The following is a 20,750-nucleotide window of genomic DNA, read 5'->3' as shown; positions in this document are numbered from 1 at the left end:
TCGGCAATCTCCAAGGTAGCCATGAAAAACCGGACACGTCTTATCGAGATGAGTTATTTCATATAAAGGTAACATGGATTCCTGGCCATTGTGGCATTGAGGGTTAATCGCAAGGCGAGACTCGGCACTAAATTCACTGATGAGTGCAGTGACAGTGATCTAGGCATACTCTAACAATAGTGCAATCTACTTATCTTTCAGGAAATTGTAAGAGCAGCTAATGAAGGATGGCGTAATGAAACCACCTGCAGAACTGCCCGACAATTGTGACCGAATCTCAGTGCTAAACGCACAGAATCTCTGATAAGCCGAAATAAGTATAGTTTTAGCACAGTGATTTATGTTATAACGGGGTACTGCCTAATAGGTAAGCACGCCAGATGGTGGATGTGCCAATACATGACTTCTGCAGAAGTTGTCTAGATGAAGGAGAGATCTTGCACCTTTTGTGTCATTGCCTTGCTCAATCCAGACGTAGATTCACCACTTTAGGTAAACAATTTTTAATGAGTTGGAAGATCTCAGTGCTGTGGAAAATCGAGATCTTTTGAAATACTTACCAAGTACACAATGGTTGTAGGAGGGATAAGGATTAGTTCCCACGCGGCATTCCAATAGACGATGAGCCTGGGTGTGTCCCATAGTGGACAACCACTTCAACCTAACCTAAAATCGTTCCTTAGCTTGCCGAGATTAGCTTGAAAAGACTGACGAAAATATTTAAAACGCTTGTTTGGGCTTTGGTTATACGAGTAAGTGTAAGAGTAAGTATCAAATGGTTATAGAAAATCGTTATTTTCACTCTCTCAAGCATTTTTAAGGGGGCAGATATCTGTAAACGGCCATATTTTCCCTGATTTTCATTAAAACTATTTAAAATGAAGAAGTCGATATATTTTTTTCAGAATTGGCATACAGTTTATTTGTACATAAAAATAATGTAGAATTTTTTTTATCATTTAAAATGGCGGATGTACACTTAATTCTTCCAGAAAGGTCGCAGCGGGGCTTCTCAATCGGCGGGAATTGTAGCATCGGGCGTCAGTGACCTGAATACAAAAAACCAACAATTTTTTTGCTTATTACTGTCATAATTTCTATATGACTTAAAAAAAATGGGGAAAAAATTCGCGGAATAAAATGCTTCAAAAAAAAAAAAAATTAATTTTGGGGTAAATTTTCCGCCTATTTTTGCTTCGAAAAACTTATTTTTCTGAAAAATTTTCGAAATTGTAAATTCACATAGAAAGTAATATCATAAAAAAGATGTGTCCACAATTTCAAGGAGATCGGTCAATAACTTTTCGAGTTATCGCCTACGCCAATTCGAAAAATATAGTTTTGAGAAAAACGCGTCTAAATTTTTGAATACAACGTAACTATACCTCTCCCAGCGCTCGAGCGCAAAGAATAGAGTCGTCACAGTTGACGATCTGTAATATAAGAAATAATTAAATTTACGTTCTAAAATTTCTTTTGACATATTCTTAAAAGATTATATTAACATTGTATGAAAAAAAAGAAAATTTTTTTCGAAATTTTACAGCTATCTGTCCCCTTAAATCTAATATGTATATCCTTTCTAATATTTATGGACGAGTATGTGAAATGCAATACAAAAACTTCCATCTCTTTTGCCTTTAACATTTCACACTTTGGAGACAATTATTGGTGCAAAACCGAAGACTGCCTTACACTCACGGAGATAACCATGAAATCTGCAGCGACACTGTCCCACTTTTGTTACTGCATGGTACAGACGATACATACATACATACACATATGTGCAAACATACACATGCAAAAACACACATACACACACATCAGCGCTGTGCATAGAAAGTTGCCACTCAAAATTGGCTGGCGTTGGAATGAATTGGCGCGAGCATTTACTTAGTATTACGATCGAGCAATTAATTATAGGGAAATTAAAGAAAAAAATATTTTTATTTATTTGACAAGCTCTCCAAATTTGGCACAGTCGGAAGGCCACTTTTTATTACCAAAACGCTTTAATTTGTCAATTCGATTTTAATTAGCCAGTTGCCATAAATGAAGAATTGTTTTTGTCTGAATGAATTTAAAGCGCTGTAAAGGAATGGAATAGCCAGTGAAGCTTAGAATATAAATCGCCACATTGTTTGACATACCAAAAATATACGTTTGCATATTACACATCCACACATCTGTACATGCACACATACATATGTATGTATACCCCACCTAGTTCAATGTTCTTTGATTTTGAACTTCTGGTTGCTTGACTTGCGTTCCGCACACACACTTACATACACATGCATCGTTGGGAGTTTACAGAACTGCTGTTATTGAATTTGCTGCTCTCTCAAGCAAAACAGTTGTACGCACATATGTACGGGTACATGCTGTACATTTGCTTTTTGGTGTAACAAAATCAGCAGCTTTCAAGACGCCAATCGTCCAAAGGAAGCAATAAAATTTTGTTTCCGCTTCGTTGTGGGTGTGAGAAGCGCGTTAATAAGCCCGTAAAATGTATGTATGTATGTATGTATGCTGGTATATACGCACACGAACGACATACAGCCATGTTCATATAAATAACAGATTTAGACTTTGAAAGCAAAGAATATGAATATGTTTTTAAATAATTATTTTTTATTGGAAAAAAGCAACATAAAAAATGAAAAACTTATTTACTTCCACTTTAAAACAAAAACATTGTCGAAAAGAATTTTAGTCCTGATTTAGTTTACGAGAAAGTTGATAACTCACAAAACCTCCTGGACACATAAATAGCACATCCTAAAAAATTCCAAATAAGAGCAAAAATAGGAAACAAATCAGATAGTTAAGTAATAATATTGTTTTACCAGATTAGTATTTTGTACTATATCCACCGTTTTTGATTACTTCTTCAAGCCGTCGTTCCATCCTTTCTACAAGCTTGTGGCATCTTTCCTTTGGAACCGAGTACCAAGCCTCCTTAACAGCGGCCCACAAATCTTCAAAATTTTTAAAATTTTTGTTAGCGATTTCGACATTAACGTCATTCCATACATTTTCTATTGGATTGAGATCAGGGCTCTGCGCCGGGTAATCCAGTACATTCATTTTTTCTCTTCTGAGCCATTGCTTCACTGTCTTTGCAGTATGATTTGGATGATTGTCCTGCATAAATATCCAATTTAATGGCATAAACTCAAACACAAATGGCTCCATTTTATTCTGGAGAATTTTTCAGATACTGAAATCTATCCATTTTACCAACCTCGCGAACAATCGGCCCAACACCATGCCAGGAAACAGCTCCCCAAACCATGATGCTTCCGCCGCCGTGTTTAATCGTCTTTTTTGTGAACCTGGGATTTAGCGCTTGATTTTTTGAACGACGTACAATAGTTTTCCAATCTGGTCCCACCCTATTTATTTTTGTTTCGTCGGCCCAAAGTACGTTTTTCCAAAACTGAATAGATTTGACTTTGTGGGCTTTTGCAAAGGCAAGTCGGTGTTTGATATGTCTTTTTGAGAGGAGTGGCTTTTTCTACTTATGCGGCCAAACAGCTGGGCTTCGTTAAGTCGCATTCCTACAAGTTTTCTGGACACCTGTAGACCAAATTTTTGGTTTATTTCAAGCATTATTTGACGTGCCGACTTAAAAGGATCTGTTTTGCTCTTGTGTATTATAGCTCTATCCACATTAATGGCTCTGGTTTTCTTTCCGTTTTTTGCTTAGATAGGATGAGTCTTTCTTAACTAAATTAAAAGAATTACAAACCATTTTCCGAGAGCATATCATAATTTCAGCTATTTCTGCATAACTTATTCCGTTTTGACTCATACGGTATATAAAAGCTCTTTACTCCGGCGTGCATTTCCACGTCCCATTTTTATTAATTACTTTAAAATTTTATTTAAGAAACCAAAAATTATACTAAAAATCGCTGAAACAATATTAAAGTTTTACTCTCCGCTGCAAAAGTTAAAATATGCTATTTTTGTGTCCGCTTCAAAACAGCAATAAGCATAAATAAAACAGAACGCAAAAAATTCCATCGAAAAAAAAACGGTAAATTTCTCGCTTAAATATAAGCTTAATAGCGGTAATAAATGTAAACAAACAAATTTATTTGAGCAAAGCAGAGTACCTACAAAAAACTTAACTTAACGTATAAGGTTCACATTTGTGCTATTTATCTGTCCATGGCTGTACATACATATGCGTGCCAATAACAAAAAATAAACTTCGCAAAAGGTGAAGCACCTACAAAGTTCTTGTGAATTTTTTAGTCGTTAAATTTGTTTATAATTAATCTGCAATGAAGGCATGGCGAGGTAGCCGGTATTTGTATTACACATCGCAACTGCTATCGACCAATACCTTAATGCGAATTTGTTCAATTAACGGTTATTTATTAGCATACTTAAGGCACTTAGAAAAAAGTTCAGCGTAAAGATTTAGGTTTGGTTAGGCTCCGGTGGTTGCTTTACTCCATAAGGCCCGAAGTCAATTTCTCGCTCTAATCCCCAGTATGACGCAACCATTTCATATCTCGGATAAAGAATAAAATCCTGTGGATGGCTGCAAAGAGGTAAGACTTTAGACAACGATATCGCGTTCCAGTAAGAGCGGGAGAGTGACAGAGAAAGTTTCCAATGACGTCCATCTCCTTTTCGTTCCTGCCACTGAGACAGAAGTCATTTGAGGGAACCCCTATACGTTTCCAATGTGTTCCTATTCGGCAGTGCGCGATGATTGTACCTACCACTGCATTAGTGGAAGATCGGCTTAGTTTGAAGAGAGAAGACCTGTAGTCATTAATTCTAGACCAAACCTGTCTAGCTATCTTACTAGTAGGCTGCATAACCCAACTACTGTAGGCTTGCGTAATGTACACCGATCTGGTCCAGAGCCTGTTTGAGGATAAAGGGATGGCCACATTTTGAACAGAATTTACTGATTTCAGGTTGGTTCCCCACCTAGCCACCTAACCCGCTATGAAATTTTCAGGAATGTCTCTGTGGCCAGCTAATTTAGAATAGTTCTGCTAATTTTGCAGAAGTTTAATTGCGGCGGACGAGTCCTTGACCCATAACGCATGTTGCAACAGCCACGGAAATATTCTATTACGATGAAAAGTATTCATAATTCTTGATGTTGTTCCACAAATGAAGGGACCTACAGTTTCAAGCCGACTACGAGCGGCAGATATTTCTTATGAGGAGCTTTTTCATGGCAAAAATATACTCGGAGGTTTGCCACTCCCTGGCGAGGGGCGACCGCTATTAGAAAAAGGTTTTTCTTCATTTCGGTGTTTTACCGAGATTCGAACCTACGTTCGAACAGACAAAATAAGAAACTTGACTTCTATCAGATAGCCAACATGGCAGATAAGAAAGTCGAAGTGAAACTACCTTCTAAAAATTATTGTAACATGAAAGGTCCTTTGGAAAATTGGTCCATAAATAGGCTTCTTTATTTCACCGGGTGGACAGTGCTTCCAGCTATATATAGCATAGCTATCCTCATTCATGTCAAGGCTCTCAACTGTTTCCAGGTTACATCGGAACTGGTGCTTGATAAGCTGAATATCTTAGGCCAAAACCTGGAACTCATAGGTTACGTACTAGACCTATGAGCTCCCGGGCATATACGAATTACCGGAAACGAAATTCAAATAAACTAGACAGGAAAGGGACGGCCTTCCTATTTTGTAGGCCCAGAACCATTTTGTGGCTGACTTCTTCTCTCTCACTCAGGAAATACAAAGTACATCATGCTGGGATAACCTACCGAGTTTATCGTAATCAAAATTAATGATAGACTGCTTTAACCTAAACCGATTTGAAGATTGTAAGGAACTCTTCTTCTTCTTGATTGGCACAATAACCGCTTACGCGATTTTGGCCGAGTTTAACAAAGCACGCTAGTCGTTTTGTTCTCATATTAACCGGCGCCAGTTGGAAACACCAAGAGAAGCCAAGTCCTTCTGCACCTGATCTTTTCAACGCAGAGGAGGCGTTCCTAGTCCTCTGATACCACCAGCTGGTACCGCATCGAATACTTCCAGAGCCGGAACGTTTGTATCCATTCGGACGACATGATCCAGCCAGCGTAGCCACTGGATCTTTATTTGCTGCGCTAAGCTCATGCAACTCATTGCTCTATCTCCTGCGATATTCGCCGTTGCCAACATGCAAAGGTCCAAAAATCTTCCGCATAATCTTTCTCTCAAACACTCCAAGGGACGCCTCATCGGATATCGTCATCGTGCAGGCGGTTCTGCACGGTTCACCCTGTCTGAAACCTCGTTTCGTATCAAACGGCTCGGAGAGGTACTTCCCAATTCTGACAGCGCCATTAGGCGATTTCTTTTCATGCTGTCGAATGCAGCCTTAAAATGGACAAAAAGATGATGTGTGTTGATTCTTTTCATGGGTCTTTATCCAACACTTGTCGTATTGTAAATATTTAGTCAATTGTGGATTTTGCAGATCTAAGGTCCAATCAGTAGGTTGATGGTTGGTTTCAGACTTTAACACAATACACTCCCTAGAACCTTATCAGCGATATTTTAAAGACTAATCCCGCGGTAATTGGCATAGATTGCAGAGCACACTTGCATAGAAGCTCCATCTTATCAGCTAACCATGGCCATGTTTGAATAGCTCAGTCAGTAGCCCGTCGGAATTATGGTATAGGTTAGTCAGGTTGCTTGTTTAAGACAAGACACTCGGAGGCCCTAAGGCCGAGAATTATTGTACGTATTAATAAGGACTTGGAAGTTCCTGAAGAGAATGGATTTGGGGGGTAATAAATGCACCCTATAAAGATTAGGAGTATTTCGGATGTCTTCTGAGATCTTTAAATGCCCTTTCAAGTCTTCACTTTTTAGATCAAAGATGCCTTTTAAGCTTAAGGCGCTCAAACGTGGTTCGTTTTCAATTAAAATGGGAAACGAAGCTATGCATAGGATCACACCTAATATGTCAGTTGGGCATGTTTTCATTGCTCCTGTTTTACCGACACAGATGAGGCAGTACAATTTGTTGAGATCATTTGCCGCCTTTCATTGATTAACTTTGGGCCACCATACTATGGTACTTAAGTGTGTTTAACAACTGTAGTGAATGTCTAGTAAGTCATTCTAGCGCTGAATACCATGTTTTTCCAAAAAGGCTTGTGCTGCTTGTGGTTTTGCAGTAACTTTCTCAAGATGAGAGTTACAAGTCAGCGTTTTGTCAAGATTTATACCAAGGTAGTACACCTCTGGGGAGAGTTGAAGAAACGATTCATTTAGGGCATGGCATTTAATGTAGATGATCCTTTTCCTAGTGAACGGCATTAACGTAGTTTTAGATGGGTTAATAGAGAGCACTTTGTCGGTGCACTATTTGTTTATCATACTATGGGCTTGTTTCATGAGGCTAGAAATGATCTCCTCTTGCTAACCTACTATGTATACAAGCAGGTCATCAGTATGGAATGTTCGATTGTTCAGCTTGTGGAGACCTTCGTCTATACTTCTATCTAGTGGCCACAGAAGAGGATAGATAGATTTTATTCTTCCTCCTAATTCTGCACTGATCATTTCTGAATTCCAGCACCGAAACAATAAATAATAATAATGTCGTAGCAAACGCTAGAACAGCGAGTTATCCGATCAAAATGTCTTCTAAATAAAATTAAATACCTTGACGCTTCCGAGAACCCCGAACTTGTAGAGATTTTATTGAATGATTTTATAGCAACAATTTAATATTGCGTCAAAAAATCGTGATGTTTCATAAATTTTGTTGAAAATAAAAGCTAATTAGTTTTACTGTTAAGTTGTCCTCTAATACCATATACACCCTGAAAATTATATTGTTCAAGCCCGGCAAACACTGTTTTCGTATTTTCACGAATGGCTCCAGAACCGAGCACGGTCCAGCGGTACAAAACTGCACTTTTCTCTTGAAATGCATGCATCTGTGTTTCAAGAAGCGATGATCTCTGTTGTAGAAAACAGATGGAGAGGCAGGTCTATATGTGTCTGCAGCGACAGCTAAGCTGCGCTCATGGCCTTAGACAGCCCCAACCATTTCAATGGTAGTCGAGTCCTGTAAATCAAGGCTGAACTGTATCGGTAGATATAATATCCTGATGCTAACATGGGTCCCGGGGCACATGGGTATCGTGGGTAACGAGACTTCCGGCTCTTTAGCTAGGATGGGCTCTGAGACCGAATTCTTTGAGACTGCAGATAAAACTGTTGTTATCTGTCATGTCCGACCGACTGTCGCAGTTCCTCCTGTCACTAAGCAGAGGTGATTGTAGGAGGCTGGTTGGACTGATGACGGACCACTTTCTATGGGTCAAACACTTGGAAAAGGTAGGCATCTCAGACAGTGTACTCTTCCCAGCTTGTGAAGAGGAGGATGAGACGGCGGACCACTTCCTTTACGTCTGTCCGGACTTCGTTCGAATCTGGCTTGAGGTCTTTGGCACTGATGTGTTAAGAAGCGACCACCTTGGCTCCTTGGCACCACAATATCTTCTCAGATTTCTTCGGAGGTCGAGTAGATTTAAAGAAAATGAAAAAGAGAATCCGAGTGGAGTACAATGGATTTAATTGTGTCTGAGTGCTGTACGGCTAGTCTGTCCCGACAAAAAAAAAGAACATTGTTGAAGTAAATTTTGTCGGTGGCCTGTCGAGGCAAACCCACTGAATTGATCGGTTGCCCTCTGCATTTCACAGAATGATAATTCTGAACTTGTTTATATAATTAAACAATTTTCCAAAATTTTTTATTTACAAAAATTAAAGTTTTTTTTTGAACAGAGGATGTACGAACCATCTTCCTGCTCTTGAGTGTATCCGTATATCTTTTTATGTGTGCACTAATGCACACACCAGATAAAGTAGACAATATAAAAATATCTAAATCTTTCGCGCTTGACTCCACAAACAACAACAGTGCATTCACGCAATCAAGGCAGCTGTGTTCTTCTAGATTCCACTGGCAATCTTATCGCGCATTAAAAACCACGTGATAACAAAACCGCATTCACCGCAACATCTTTTTTCAGAACATCTTTGCATCTTTAGTGCAACAACAACAGTAAACCACATCTGAATTGCCGGTTGTGCCCTCAATGAGACAGCGCCGTGGCGTTTGCGAAAAGTTTATGTGATTTGCGAAAAGTGAACGCAGCACTGCAGCTACACTTGGCGTTAATTGCGGAAAAGTGATTTGTAGTGAAGTGTGCGTGTGTGGGCGTTTGCATGTTTTATAAGTACACACACACATACATACATACATACATATGTTGAAGACAGATCAATTTGTAAGCAGAGCAAACTGTGATACGCGCGAAACTTTGTGAATATTGCGCGAGCATCGATAGCATCAGCCGGAGTAAAACATTCCTGAGATGACGACAGCTAAATGGATTTGGCGATTGGCGTTGAGCATTCTAGGTGAGTAGAAGTGTATGGACTGGCAGAGATCGCTATGATTTGCGTAGTTTATAAGAAAAAGGAAAAGTATTCACGAGTGTAGCCTCATTTTATTGCTGCAACTGCTGAAATATTTTAATGCTAAATCCCAATGAGGGCCAGAAAAATATAAAAATCGCATTATTTGCGTCGATGCTGAGCAATTAAAATTTTTCAGAATTTTCATTTTTGTTATTTTGAAATGTAAAAGTGTTTCTATTTAATGTAATACTTTTGCCAAGGCTGTTGAACGCTCCAAAAATTAATAAGAAATATAAGCAGACATAATATTTTTGAGTCTATTTTTTAATGTACATTAAGGTTGCCTCAATTTACGAATATTTACGAATACGATTTCTATTTTCACTGTAACTCTTGACTTTTTTTGTACGAGCGTACAATTGTTGGCGTATGTCGATGATATTGACATCTTCGGCCTTAACAACTGCGCTGTTAGGTCTGCCTTCTCCAAACTGCATAATGAGGCAAAGCGAATGGGTCTGGTGGTGAACGAGAATAAAACGAAGTAGCTCCTATTACCAAACAAACAGTCGGAGCACTCGCATCACTGTTGACATTTATGATTTCGAGGTTATAAGATACGTCGTTAGGCTAGGGACCAGCATTAACACCGAAAATAATGTCAGCCTCGAAATTCGACGTAGAATCTCTCTTGCCAACAAGTGCTACTTTGGACTAAGTAGGCAACTGAGCAGTAAAGACCTCTCTCGACGAACAAAACTAACACTCTACAAGGCTATCATCATGCCCGTCCTAACGTACGGTGCAGAAGCTTGCACGATGACAACATCCGATGAAGCGCCGCTTGGAGTGGTTGAGAGAAAGATTCTGCGGAGGATTTTTGGACCTTTACACGTTGGCAGCGGCAAATATTGCAGGCGATGGAACGATGAGCTGTATGAGCTCTATGACGACATAGACATAGCACAACGAAGAAAGATCCAGCGGCTACGTTGGCTGGGTCATGTCGTCCGAATCGATACAAACGCTCCGGCTCTGAAAGTATTCGATGCGGTACCAGTTGGTGGTAGCAGAAGAAGAGGAAGGTCACCTCTGTGTCAGAAAGATCAGGTGGAGAAGGACTTTACTTCACTTGGTGTGTCCAACTGGCGCCGGTTAGCACGAGAAAGAAACGACAGGCGCGCTTTGTTAAATTCACCCAAAATCGCGTAAGCGGTTATCGCGCATTTTTATTTAAATGTAAAAAATTAAAGGAGTTTAATATTTTCCATGCAAATTTGGGCACCCCTAATGTGCATATAATGAAGGTTTATGTGCCATAAACATCTCCATTTAAATTCAAAAATTTAAAGCAGTTTAATATTTTCCATTGACATTTGAACACCCCTAATGTACATATAATGAAGGTTTATGTGTCATAAACATCTGCATTTAAATTCAAAAATTCAAAGCAGTGTAATATTTTCCATGTAAAATGGACACCCCTAAGGTTCATATAATGACCTACTACTATAACATTCAATATTTTCCATTCAAATTTGGATACCCCTAATGTACAATGCATAAAATAAATGTATATATACTAAAGCATTTTCATTTAAATTTAAAAAATTAAAGAAGTTTACTATTTTCCATGAAAATTTGGACACCCCTAATGTTCATGTAATGAAAGTATAAGTGTATATATACTGTAAATTTCCATTTAAATTCAAAAACCGAAGGAACTTCCAACATTTTCCACTCAATTTAGGACACCCCTAATGTATATATACATTAAAAATTTCTATTTAAATACAAAAATCTAAAGAACTTCAATACATTCCATTCAAATTGGGACGCCCCTAATGCAAATAAACCATAAATACATGATGGAAAGAATAATGAGATGGCGCCTATCGTGGTCCCGTTACTTTGCGCTCAGCGAATTTGACAATAAATAAATAAATAACTTGATTTAGAATTTTTTTTTTTGTTATTTAGTCTCAGAGTTTTAGTTCTTTCTTCATGACATTTTTCCAGCCTGTTCTAATTAAAAAGCAATGTTTATAATATTGTAAAATATACATTTTTTACAAATTAGTTCAATAATTCACTCAGTTTGATTCAGGTTTACTTGTTTTTAACATCTGGTCGCATTGCCCGCGATTGTAGTTGTTGTTGGTGTTCTTCTGCATTCGGCAGTCAAATCTCTCTCTCGCTACTGCAGTGTTGCCTAGCTTTGGATACAAAAACGCACTAAAATGCCCATTTAAAGAAAATAAAACACCAAATTTTTATTGAATTACTTGAAGAACTTTGTTTGCGTGGCAAATTGTCTTTAGAATGTGGGTTTTTTTTAAATGAATGTGTTATGGTTATGTAAAATTTAATGTATGAGTTTTTTTTTGTTAAGCGAGAAGGGAAGGGAACGACTTATTTGCTATATTTGAGGTTATGTAACTGGATAAGGTACTCGTTTTGTAAATATGTCGGTGTGGTTTCTTTAGTATTTTCTGGTAATTTCATTTTTACAATGAATACACCTCTTGATGCCCTATGTCTCACTACAGATTGATGGCCGGAAGAAACTATTACACCTCTATGGTTTTAATCCGCATTCAGTAAATTCAAACGCCTTTTAAAATGTGTAAAAAGATTTTCAATCTTAAGAAGACTTGAGGGAGGGACATTTGATATTCTTCCATAAAAGGAGCAAAAAATTAAATTCAAGCTTTCAAAATATCAAATTTTATAAAAACCAACTAATTTTCATTAGCACTAAAATCTTCTCAGAGTCGCCTTTTTAACCTTCTTTTGTATAATAATACAGTTTTTTTTAACTTAAAGTTTCGGTAGCTTTAAATTAAAAAAAAAGGAAACAAACACGAAACTTCAAAATTTTCGCATTTTGGGTATAAAAAAGCACTAACACAACTCGGAAAACGTGACGTAACGCACTCTCTGATGGGCGCAATCTTCTTTCTATCATTCTTGCCAGAAATATTTCCATTTAAATTTTTCAATTTACAACAACTTTTACTTACATTATTCTAAGCACACACTGCTTCTGCCATTTCATGCCTCTTACACACATAAAATTCACATACAAGCAATCATAAACAAACTAAAAATAAATATTACAATCATCGCGATTTCGCATTCTTCATAAATTTTATTTCGGATCAGTAAAAGCCTCAGATCCGCATACGCACAGATGATTAATATTATAATTTGTTTTCGCTTTTTAATAATTTCATAATTTTTAACCCGCATGACTACACGGCCATTTAACAGGAACATTAAATATTTAGCAGCATTTCCTCAAAACATTTTCCGAAAATCCTTTATCTCGGCGTTTTAGCAATAAATTATAAGCGTTTAGCTTAGCTGATGTCACCAGCGCTTTATGCAGGGCATGACGGCCAGCGTTGATGTTGATGAGCCGCGTCATCATTGGTCCATGGCGGCATGAATGAACGGACGACAGCCATGTGTTTGCAATTGGAACTAAATTATTGCTTTTGACCATGAAATTCTGGCTAAAAGCATTCTCACTATTATTTTATTTCAAATTTGCCGGCTGTTGTTTGGCTTATGTTATCATCGTGAAAGCGATTGAGGTGTTTGTGCGTGGTGAATGCGTGTGTTTCATCTGTTTTTTTGTTTTTAGAAAAAAGTTACAAAAATATTTTTTTTCTTTGATGGAATATCATTCAAAAACTTATGTAAGTAGTGATGAAAGAATTTAAGTACTTTGTTTACTTTTAATTTTTTTTAATAAATTGAAGTCTCTGCGGTGTTGGCAACTATTACATAAAAATGTTTTATTTTTTACAGGAATGTAAATGGAAAGTTGTTTTTTGTTTTTTAAATGCTATAAAAATGCAATCGTCCAAGTTTTTCTATAATTTTTTTCTTCATTTCAAAGAGTAAATCTTCCCATGATTTGTGTGAGATCTGCTCTTCTTTTTTTCCGGCCTTCAATACCTCGTGGGACATAAGGCATCAACAACGCTTTTCCTTCATCTTGTGCGATTCTTGGCAATGTACTTTAATTCGTTCCAGCTCTTTTTGATGCTTCTAGCTTCCTCTTTGACTGTTCGCCTCCAGGTTTCCTTTGGTCTGGCAGGCTTGCGACCAGCGTTCGCAGGTGCTCCAGTGCTTGTCGGGCAATGCATTTTTCGTCTTTGCGTAGGGTATGACAGTCCACCTCCATTTTTGACGTTTCATGAGCACTTCAACTGAATCCATTTGCGCCTTTTTTGGGATATCAGAATTTGCTATCGGCTCACGCAGCAATTTAAAGAAACCGGGATGCTCGAAGTAATGGATTTGGACACTTTCTATGTGTAGCAGCCGTAAAGCCAAACCGATACCACGTCGGCTTTTAAAAATCTCAATTTTGTGTGGCCGTTAAGGTTGTTTTTGCGCCACACAGAAGAAAGCAGCCCAAAGACAGCTCTTGCTTTGCCAATGTGAGATTACACATCCTAATCCGTACCATACAAAGTTGCAACCTTGCTAGGTAAATGGATTAAAACTGTCCACTGGAGCACGCGAAATACTTACAGTTGCTTTTGAATTGTTAGACTAGATTAGATTTGTCAGGTGTGCGACAAGTTCAAGCACTACTGTGTGAAAATAGAGAGACAGGATAATTACAGCATGGATGGTAAGACGGAAAAATTGTTTTGAGGTCACTCTTCCGCAAATCTTTTGAATTCATTGATGAAACTTAAGAGATCCGGAAGAGGAAACGTATGAACTTTACCCATACTCAGGGCATCGCCCCCCAACAGCTTAAGCCTGATTCTAGAAAGCGTCGGACAGCTACAGAGAAATTGCTCTGCAGTGTCCTTATTCTCAAGACTGGATAGACATATTTGATCAGCAATGGCTTCCATGGTAGCCATATAGTGACCACAGGCGCTATGCACCATAATTACACTCACCAATACTCTAAGGTTCATTGTACTAAGTATTAAGAGAAAGGTCGCTAATTCCCTGCTTGATTCTTTCACAAAGCACTTGACTACTCTGCAGGAGCTCAACTCAGACCAACGCCTTTTATGGGTAGATGTCATGAAGTCTACACCTCAACTTGAGAGGGTTCAGGCTCTAGTGGTATGATTGCGGAGCCTGCATTAGCCAGTTTGCCAGCCAATTCCTTCCCTGTAATATCACAATGTCCAGACACTCAAACTTTGTTGTGTTTTTCAGTTTTGTCTCAAATTCATCGACTAAATTCGCAGAGCAGCGTAGGTTAGCAAGGGCTCTTAGTGCAGCTTAATTGTCACTACAAATTCCAATACTACTACACCTTCGCCTTTTTTTCACTTACCCAGCAAGCTATATTCAAGATGACATAGACTTCCATTAAGACTACCGTAGCCATCTATCCTGTAGCGTGGGAGTTTGTAATGTCTTGTACCATCCATATTAGCTACCATCGCTGGTTTTGGATCCGTATACCTATGTAGAATGTATGTAGGTATGTAGAAAGTGCGCTGAAATCCCGTTAATAGGTTCTTTGGACTTAACCATTGATCTCTATCTGGGATCAAAACGTCACACTTCCTACAGAAGCTAACGTAAGGTACCGGATTGTCCGCTGTCATCGAGAACAGTGTGCGCTGCTCCGACAACTAGTGGTATATCTGACATTGGCCAGTGATTCCCCAGACTCCGTTTAACTTGAGCCTGTACGCCGGTTGTGCTGAAAGAAGCTGTACAAAATTCAAGCAATTTATTGGTCTCCATTAGACACAATCGAGAGAGCTCGAAACTATTTATGAACGCTGAATGTTGCATAATTTTAAAGCTAATAAAGCGAAAAACATGTTTTTATTTTATTTTAAAATGTTGTGCATCTCCAGAAACCTCACTTTCAAAAGAAATAACAAAAAAAAAGTTTTTTAACATTTCATAAAATTCCTTTAATGAAAACAAGACAATAAATAGCAGAATTTGTGAATTATTACATCCGAAAAAATTTCATAACAAGTGCATTTTAATGCAACAACAATATCCAATATATGTACGTATGTATGTGCATGTTTATAAATGATTAGCAAAATTATTGGCAGCGTCGCTCTGAAGTTTTGGCAAACCCCCCTTCCTTTATAAAATATATTTTTGCTTAAACCATTTTGCAAATTTTGACATTTCCCAGACAAAATGCTGACACTTTTAATATATTTTGTAGCTATGACAAGTGAATGGTGTTTTTTGCTTTTGATTTGTAGCTGTATGACAGCGAGAGTGTGTTCATTAGGGTAGGTAAATTGTTTGTGGCCAAGTGAGGAGGGACCGAAAGCCGTACACACGAAATAATGAGCATGTTTTCTAAAGACACTATGAATCTTAAATTAATTTTGAGTTTTCCAAATAGTTTTTCAAGGAAAGTAGTTTTACTTCCACATTAAGTTCTTATTTTGTTGTAGTGTCGAACAAAATGTTAAGAGATGTCCAAATTTTGTATAAGTGCATGCAGCGACTACCGCAGCCGAATGTGGGAATGGTGCGTGTTTACCATTCGGAAGTACACAGGTTGGAGTCTTCGATGAGGAAACACCAAATGACAGAAAAAAGTTCTTTCTAATAGCGGTTGCCCCTCGGCACGTAAGGGAAAGGAAAATAAACCTCTGAGTGTAATTCTGCCATGAAAAAGTTCCTCATAAAAAACCATGTGCTGTTTGAAATTCCCTCCATTTTTGGAAAAACATCAAGACATACACATGCCAAAAATAGGAAAAGGAGTTCAACCAAATATCAAATAAAGGGTGAAAGCGCCAATTATGTCGGTATATAAAGGCTGGTTAAGTTTCAAGGGCCGGTGTTGATTTTGAATAAAATACAATTTTTTTTAGAAAATTTTTGTCACTTCTCTTTATTATGATAATATTGGTATGGCTCAATTACGTGTGGAACAAAATATCGGCCAAGTGGCCGCGGCGGCACACTTCCATCCGATGGTCAAAATTTTTTGATGACGCTGAGGCATAATTGAGGTTCTATGCCGTTAATGTGCCGAATTATCTCATCCTTTAGCTCTTGAATTGTTGCTGGCTTATCGACGTACACCTTTTCTTTCAAATAACCCCAAAGAAAGAAGTCCAACGGTGTCGTTGACGTTTAGGTGTGGTTCACATTCAATATCGGCCCTTGAAATTTAACCACCCTTTATATAATAGGACTATGAATAAGTTCGTGCGGTTTTACAACAGATGGCGTAACTTGATTATTATTCCATCGATCCACATTTCCAAACATTCATTGGAGAGCTACTGTCGTAAGGCACAAACGTCAGTATAAGTTTTTTATTTGAAGCGTAAACAACAATATTTTTACCACACTTGAAAATGTCGAATTTCGTGCCAAATAATGTGTTTTTGCGGGGAATTCTTCTTCATTATTTTAATATGAAGAAAAAAGCAGCCGAAAGTCATCGTATCTTGGTGGAAGTTTATGGTGAGCATGCTCTATCTGAGCGAACGTGCCAGAAGTGGTTTGCACGCTTTAAAAGTGGTGATTTTGGCTTGGAAGACGAAGAACGCGAGGGTGCGCCGCCAAAGTTCATGGATACCGAATTGGAGGAATTGCTCGATCAAGATCCGGCTCAAACGCAAGAAGAGGTTGCAAAAACTTTGGGAGTTGATCAATCAACCATTTCCAAACGTTTAAAAGCCATGGGAATGATCCGAAAGGTAGGCCATTGGGTGCCGTATGAATTGAAGCCAAGAGACGTTGAACGCCGTTTTATGGCATGCGAACAACTGCTTCAACGGCACAAAAGAAAGGGTTTTTTGCATCGAATTGTGACTGGCGATGAAAAGTGGGTCCATTACGACAATCCAAAACGTCGGGCAACGTATGGATACCCTGGCCATGCTTCAACATCGACGTCGGCGCAGAATATTCATGGCCTGAAGGTTATGCTGTGTATCTGGTGGGACCAGCTGGGTGTTGTGTATTATGAGCTACTGAAACCGAATGAAACGATTACGGGGGATGTCTACCGACGACAATTGATGCGTTTGAGCCGAGCACTGCGAGAAAAACGGCCGCAATACGCCGATAGACACGACAAAGTTATTTTGCAACATGACAATGCTCGGCCACATGTTGCACAAGTGGTCAAAACATACTTAGAAACGCTCAAATGGGATGTCCTACCCCACCCGCCGTATAGTCCAGACCTTGCGCCATCCGATTACTATCTCTTCCGATCGATGCAACATGGGGTGGCTGACCAGCACTTCCGTAATTACGATGAAGTCAAAAAATGGATCGATTCGTGGATTGCGGCAAAACCGACCGAATTTTTCACAAAGGGAATCCGTGAATTGCCAGAAAGATGGGAAAAAGTAGTAGTAAGCGATGGACAATATTTTGAATATTAAATTTGTAACCATTTTACGTCAATAAAGTTTCAAATTTCGAAAAAAAAACCGCACGAACTTATTCATAGTCCTATTACATATGGTATATATATAGGGTGTCCCCTGGTGGGATTGGGAATTAAAGTCTAAATTAAAAAATAAAAAGTTTATTTCAATAAATAAGGAGTGATCAGATGGGAGGTACTTTCCCCAATAGGGTCCTTTGTCTCCATCCAACAGAGATGTGGTGCAACACCATCTGTGAAAATTTTGCCCCAAATCTCATTCCGCAAGTGGCATCTGTGTACAGTTATTCTATGAAGTTTATCATATTTTCAGATACTCCTTCACAGAAGAAGGCCCTCCAGCTGGCATCAGGATTGAGCGTGTCAAACGCCTTTCCCTTTCGAGTCATACTTTGCGTTAATTTCTGCCCCAGTTGTGGAGGTAATCGGCTCCAAATTAGCCGAATTTCCTTTGATAATTGCTAGAGTGTCCATATTTGCTTTCCTTTGAGTTTTTGCTTAACTTTTGCTTAGACATTTTTAATAGCTTTGGCGACTGTGAAGGCCAATTAAATATTTCAATCCCATTTTACTGTTTCCACTCTACACACTTTCGGCTTCGATGCTTAGGAGCGTTGTTTTCCTGTAAAATCTAAGGGTTTATAGTTCTTCCAAACAGCTTCGCTAAATTTTATTAATTAAAACTGCATTTAAATATGCGGAAAACACAAAGAAAATATCAAATCTTTTTCTGGGGAAGTGGCCTCAAACGTGAAGCTTAACCGGATGCTGTCGTTGAAGTTGTCGATTATCATTCATCGATTCCGTTCTGAATTTGCTTAAGCCCATGCAAGTAATTTTTCAATGTGTGACAATGAGAGCAGCGGTTTTTTAATGTGCTCCGAGATTTGAGGCCTTATGCAGGTAAATGTCCCCTAATCGTGTCTTTCGATATATTAATACCACTTTTCCTTACAATTGCTTCAGGGGTTAGGGGTAGTCAGAGACCCGAAAAATATGATTTTCAATACATTTTTTTGCTAGTAAATTGCTTTATTTTACAAAAATAAGAAAATGGCATTAAGGGGGGAGCCTGGTTTATAAGGTCAAAAAAATCAATTTTTTTTTTCGTTTTAAGCGATTCTTAATATATTTCAGAATATTCACACAAAGTTACAGAGCCTAATTCTCAATATTTCCGTAGATACAAAGCCAAAGGTAGGCGAGCGTTAGGTAGTTACGCTGTGACCGGACAGCTATAGTACAAACTTACATGAATGAAAAAAAACTAATGAACCTTTTGAAATGAATCATAGATAAAAAAAAATTTTCAAGATTTTTATACCAAGTTGAAGTGATTTGTTTTTTATAGAAAGGCATTTTTTTCTTTAAAACCTCCAAAAAGTTGAAACTTTGGAATTTCTCTCAGTTTTCTTAGTTCATCTAGAATAAAAAATCATGGTAATTAGAAATCCATCTGAATTTTTTGCTTTAGATAATAATTACGAGCTGTAACTTGTACGCCAGTTGGAAACTCCAGCGTTGCAGCGTTTTACTAATTTCTATGTTAAACATTTTTTTTAACTTATTTTAACCAGTACAAAAATTTTTTATACTTTTTAAATGTTCATTAAAAGATAGAAAAAACTTTGCAGTGCTAAATTAATTTTTTCCTTAAAAAAAAACAATCGCAAAGAGATGCAATTTTTAGACCTCATAAACCAGGCTCCCCCCTTAATACATCATTTTCGACTTGAATTTACCAAAATTTAAAAAAAAAAAAAAAAAAAAAAAAAAAAATTTAAAAGTTATCGCTGTTTGTGTGGAGCTCGTTTCTCCAGTAGTCCCTTGCGGTGATCATCACAAGTCCTTGGAAATTCATTTAAACTCAATCGGACAAGAGAAATTAGTTTTATCAATGGATAATCTTGTGCCTGATCGAAGCTTTTTATATTTCAAATTAACAATATGGCGGCCTCAGGAAATATTTTTCAGATTTTCGAGGAAAAAACCGACAATTAATTGTTTAAAAAAAATCGAAATTTTTGAAAAAGAAAATCCTTAAAAGCACTATAAATTTTATTGAAATTTACCAAGCGGTGCTCAAGTTACAGTGATCACCAGTTCAAAAAACATTGTTTTGAGAAAAACGCATTTAAAGTTTTGCTATCGCTTCCGGAGCGCCTGAGCGCCCTTTGCTAATTGTTGAATAACTCGAAAAGTATTTATCGGATTCACTTTAAATTTTCACACAATATTTTTAAGATATTATACTTTAAGAAAATGCCAATTTTTTTTTAATTCTGACTACCCTTAATCTCTTAAGCTTCACCCAACAATAAGTGCAGCTCTGTCACAAACAAATCAATGATCTTCTGATCTTGCAATGGAGATGTATATTTTTTGAACCTCGTTCCAGGGAAGTCGTCAAGGTAATCTGGCTAATATCATTAGAATTTCATAGATTCGCTCAAATATATTATATTATATATAACTTTCCTTTTTGCACCAAGTTGCCCCACCCTTATGCAGTACATGCATACCTACACGAATATATTTATGATGTTGAACTTGGCAGAGATGGACTGTGACGCATTTGATTTATTTTTGAAATAGAAAGTTTGATTTTAGTATTATTGTATGGGCACACACACGCACACATGTATGTTTGCGTCCAGTATGTTTGGTTTCCAAGAGTTTTCAAAACAATTTTTGAACGTACACTTACAACTGCAATTTGTGTTTTTGAATTCCTCGCCGTCCATTCGCCTGAAAATACTTTGAGTAATAAAACTAATGCGATCGTTTAAGCCATAAAATCCAAAATTAACAGTAATTTTACGATCTCCAATAATTTGTTCGGTTCTCACTAATTGCTTACTTAGTGTTTTAATGTCAAATTAATTGAGTTCATACATGTCACTTTTATTTTAATTTTTTCTTTT

At 37.7% G+C, this 20,750-nt stretch overlaps 1 protein-coding gene across 1 annotated transcript in view; it reads left to right on the top strand.

Moving 5' to 3' along the window:
- LOC128855864 (xaa-Pro aminopeptidase 2) overlaps nt 1–20,750 on the top strand; it is a 43,695-nt gene that overhangs the window by 12,479 nt on the left and 10,466 nt on the right. The window contains exon 2 of the mRNA XM_054091076.1: nt 9,050–9,440. Coding sequence (XP_053947051.1) covers nt 9,395–9,440 — 46 coding nt within the window. The 5' untranslated portion in view covers nt 9,050–9,394. The remainder of the gene's footprint in view (nt 1–9,049; nt 9,441–20,750) is intronic.

Source organism: Anastrepha ludens, chromosome 2, assembly GCF_028408465.1.
Source record: "Anastrepha ludens isolate Willacy chromosome 2, idAnaLude1.1, whole genome shotgun sequence".
NCBI lineage: Eukaryota > Metazoa > Arthropoda > Insecta > Diptera > Tephritidae > Anastrepha > Anastrepha ludens.
Note: the sequence above shows the minus strand (reverse complement) of the source record. Positions and strands in the feature narration are given on the sequence as shown.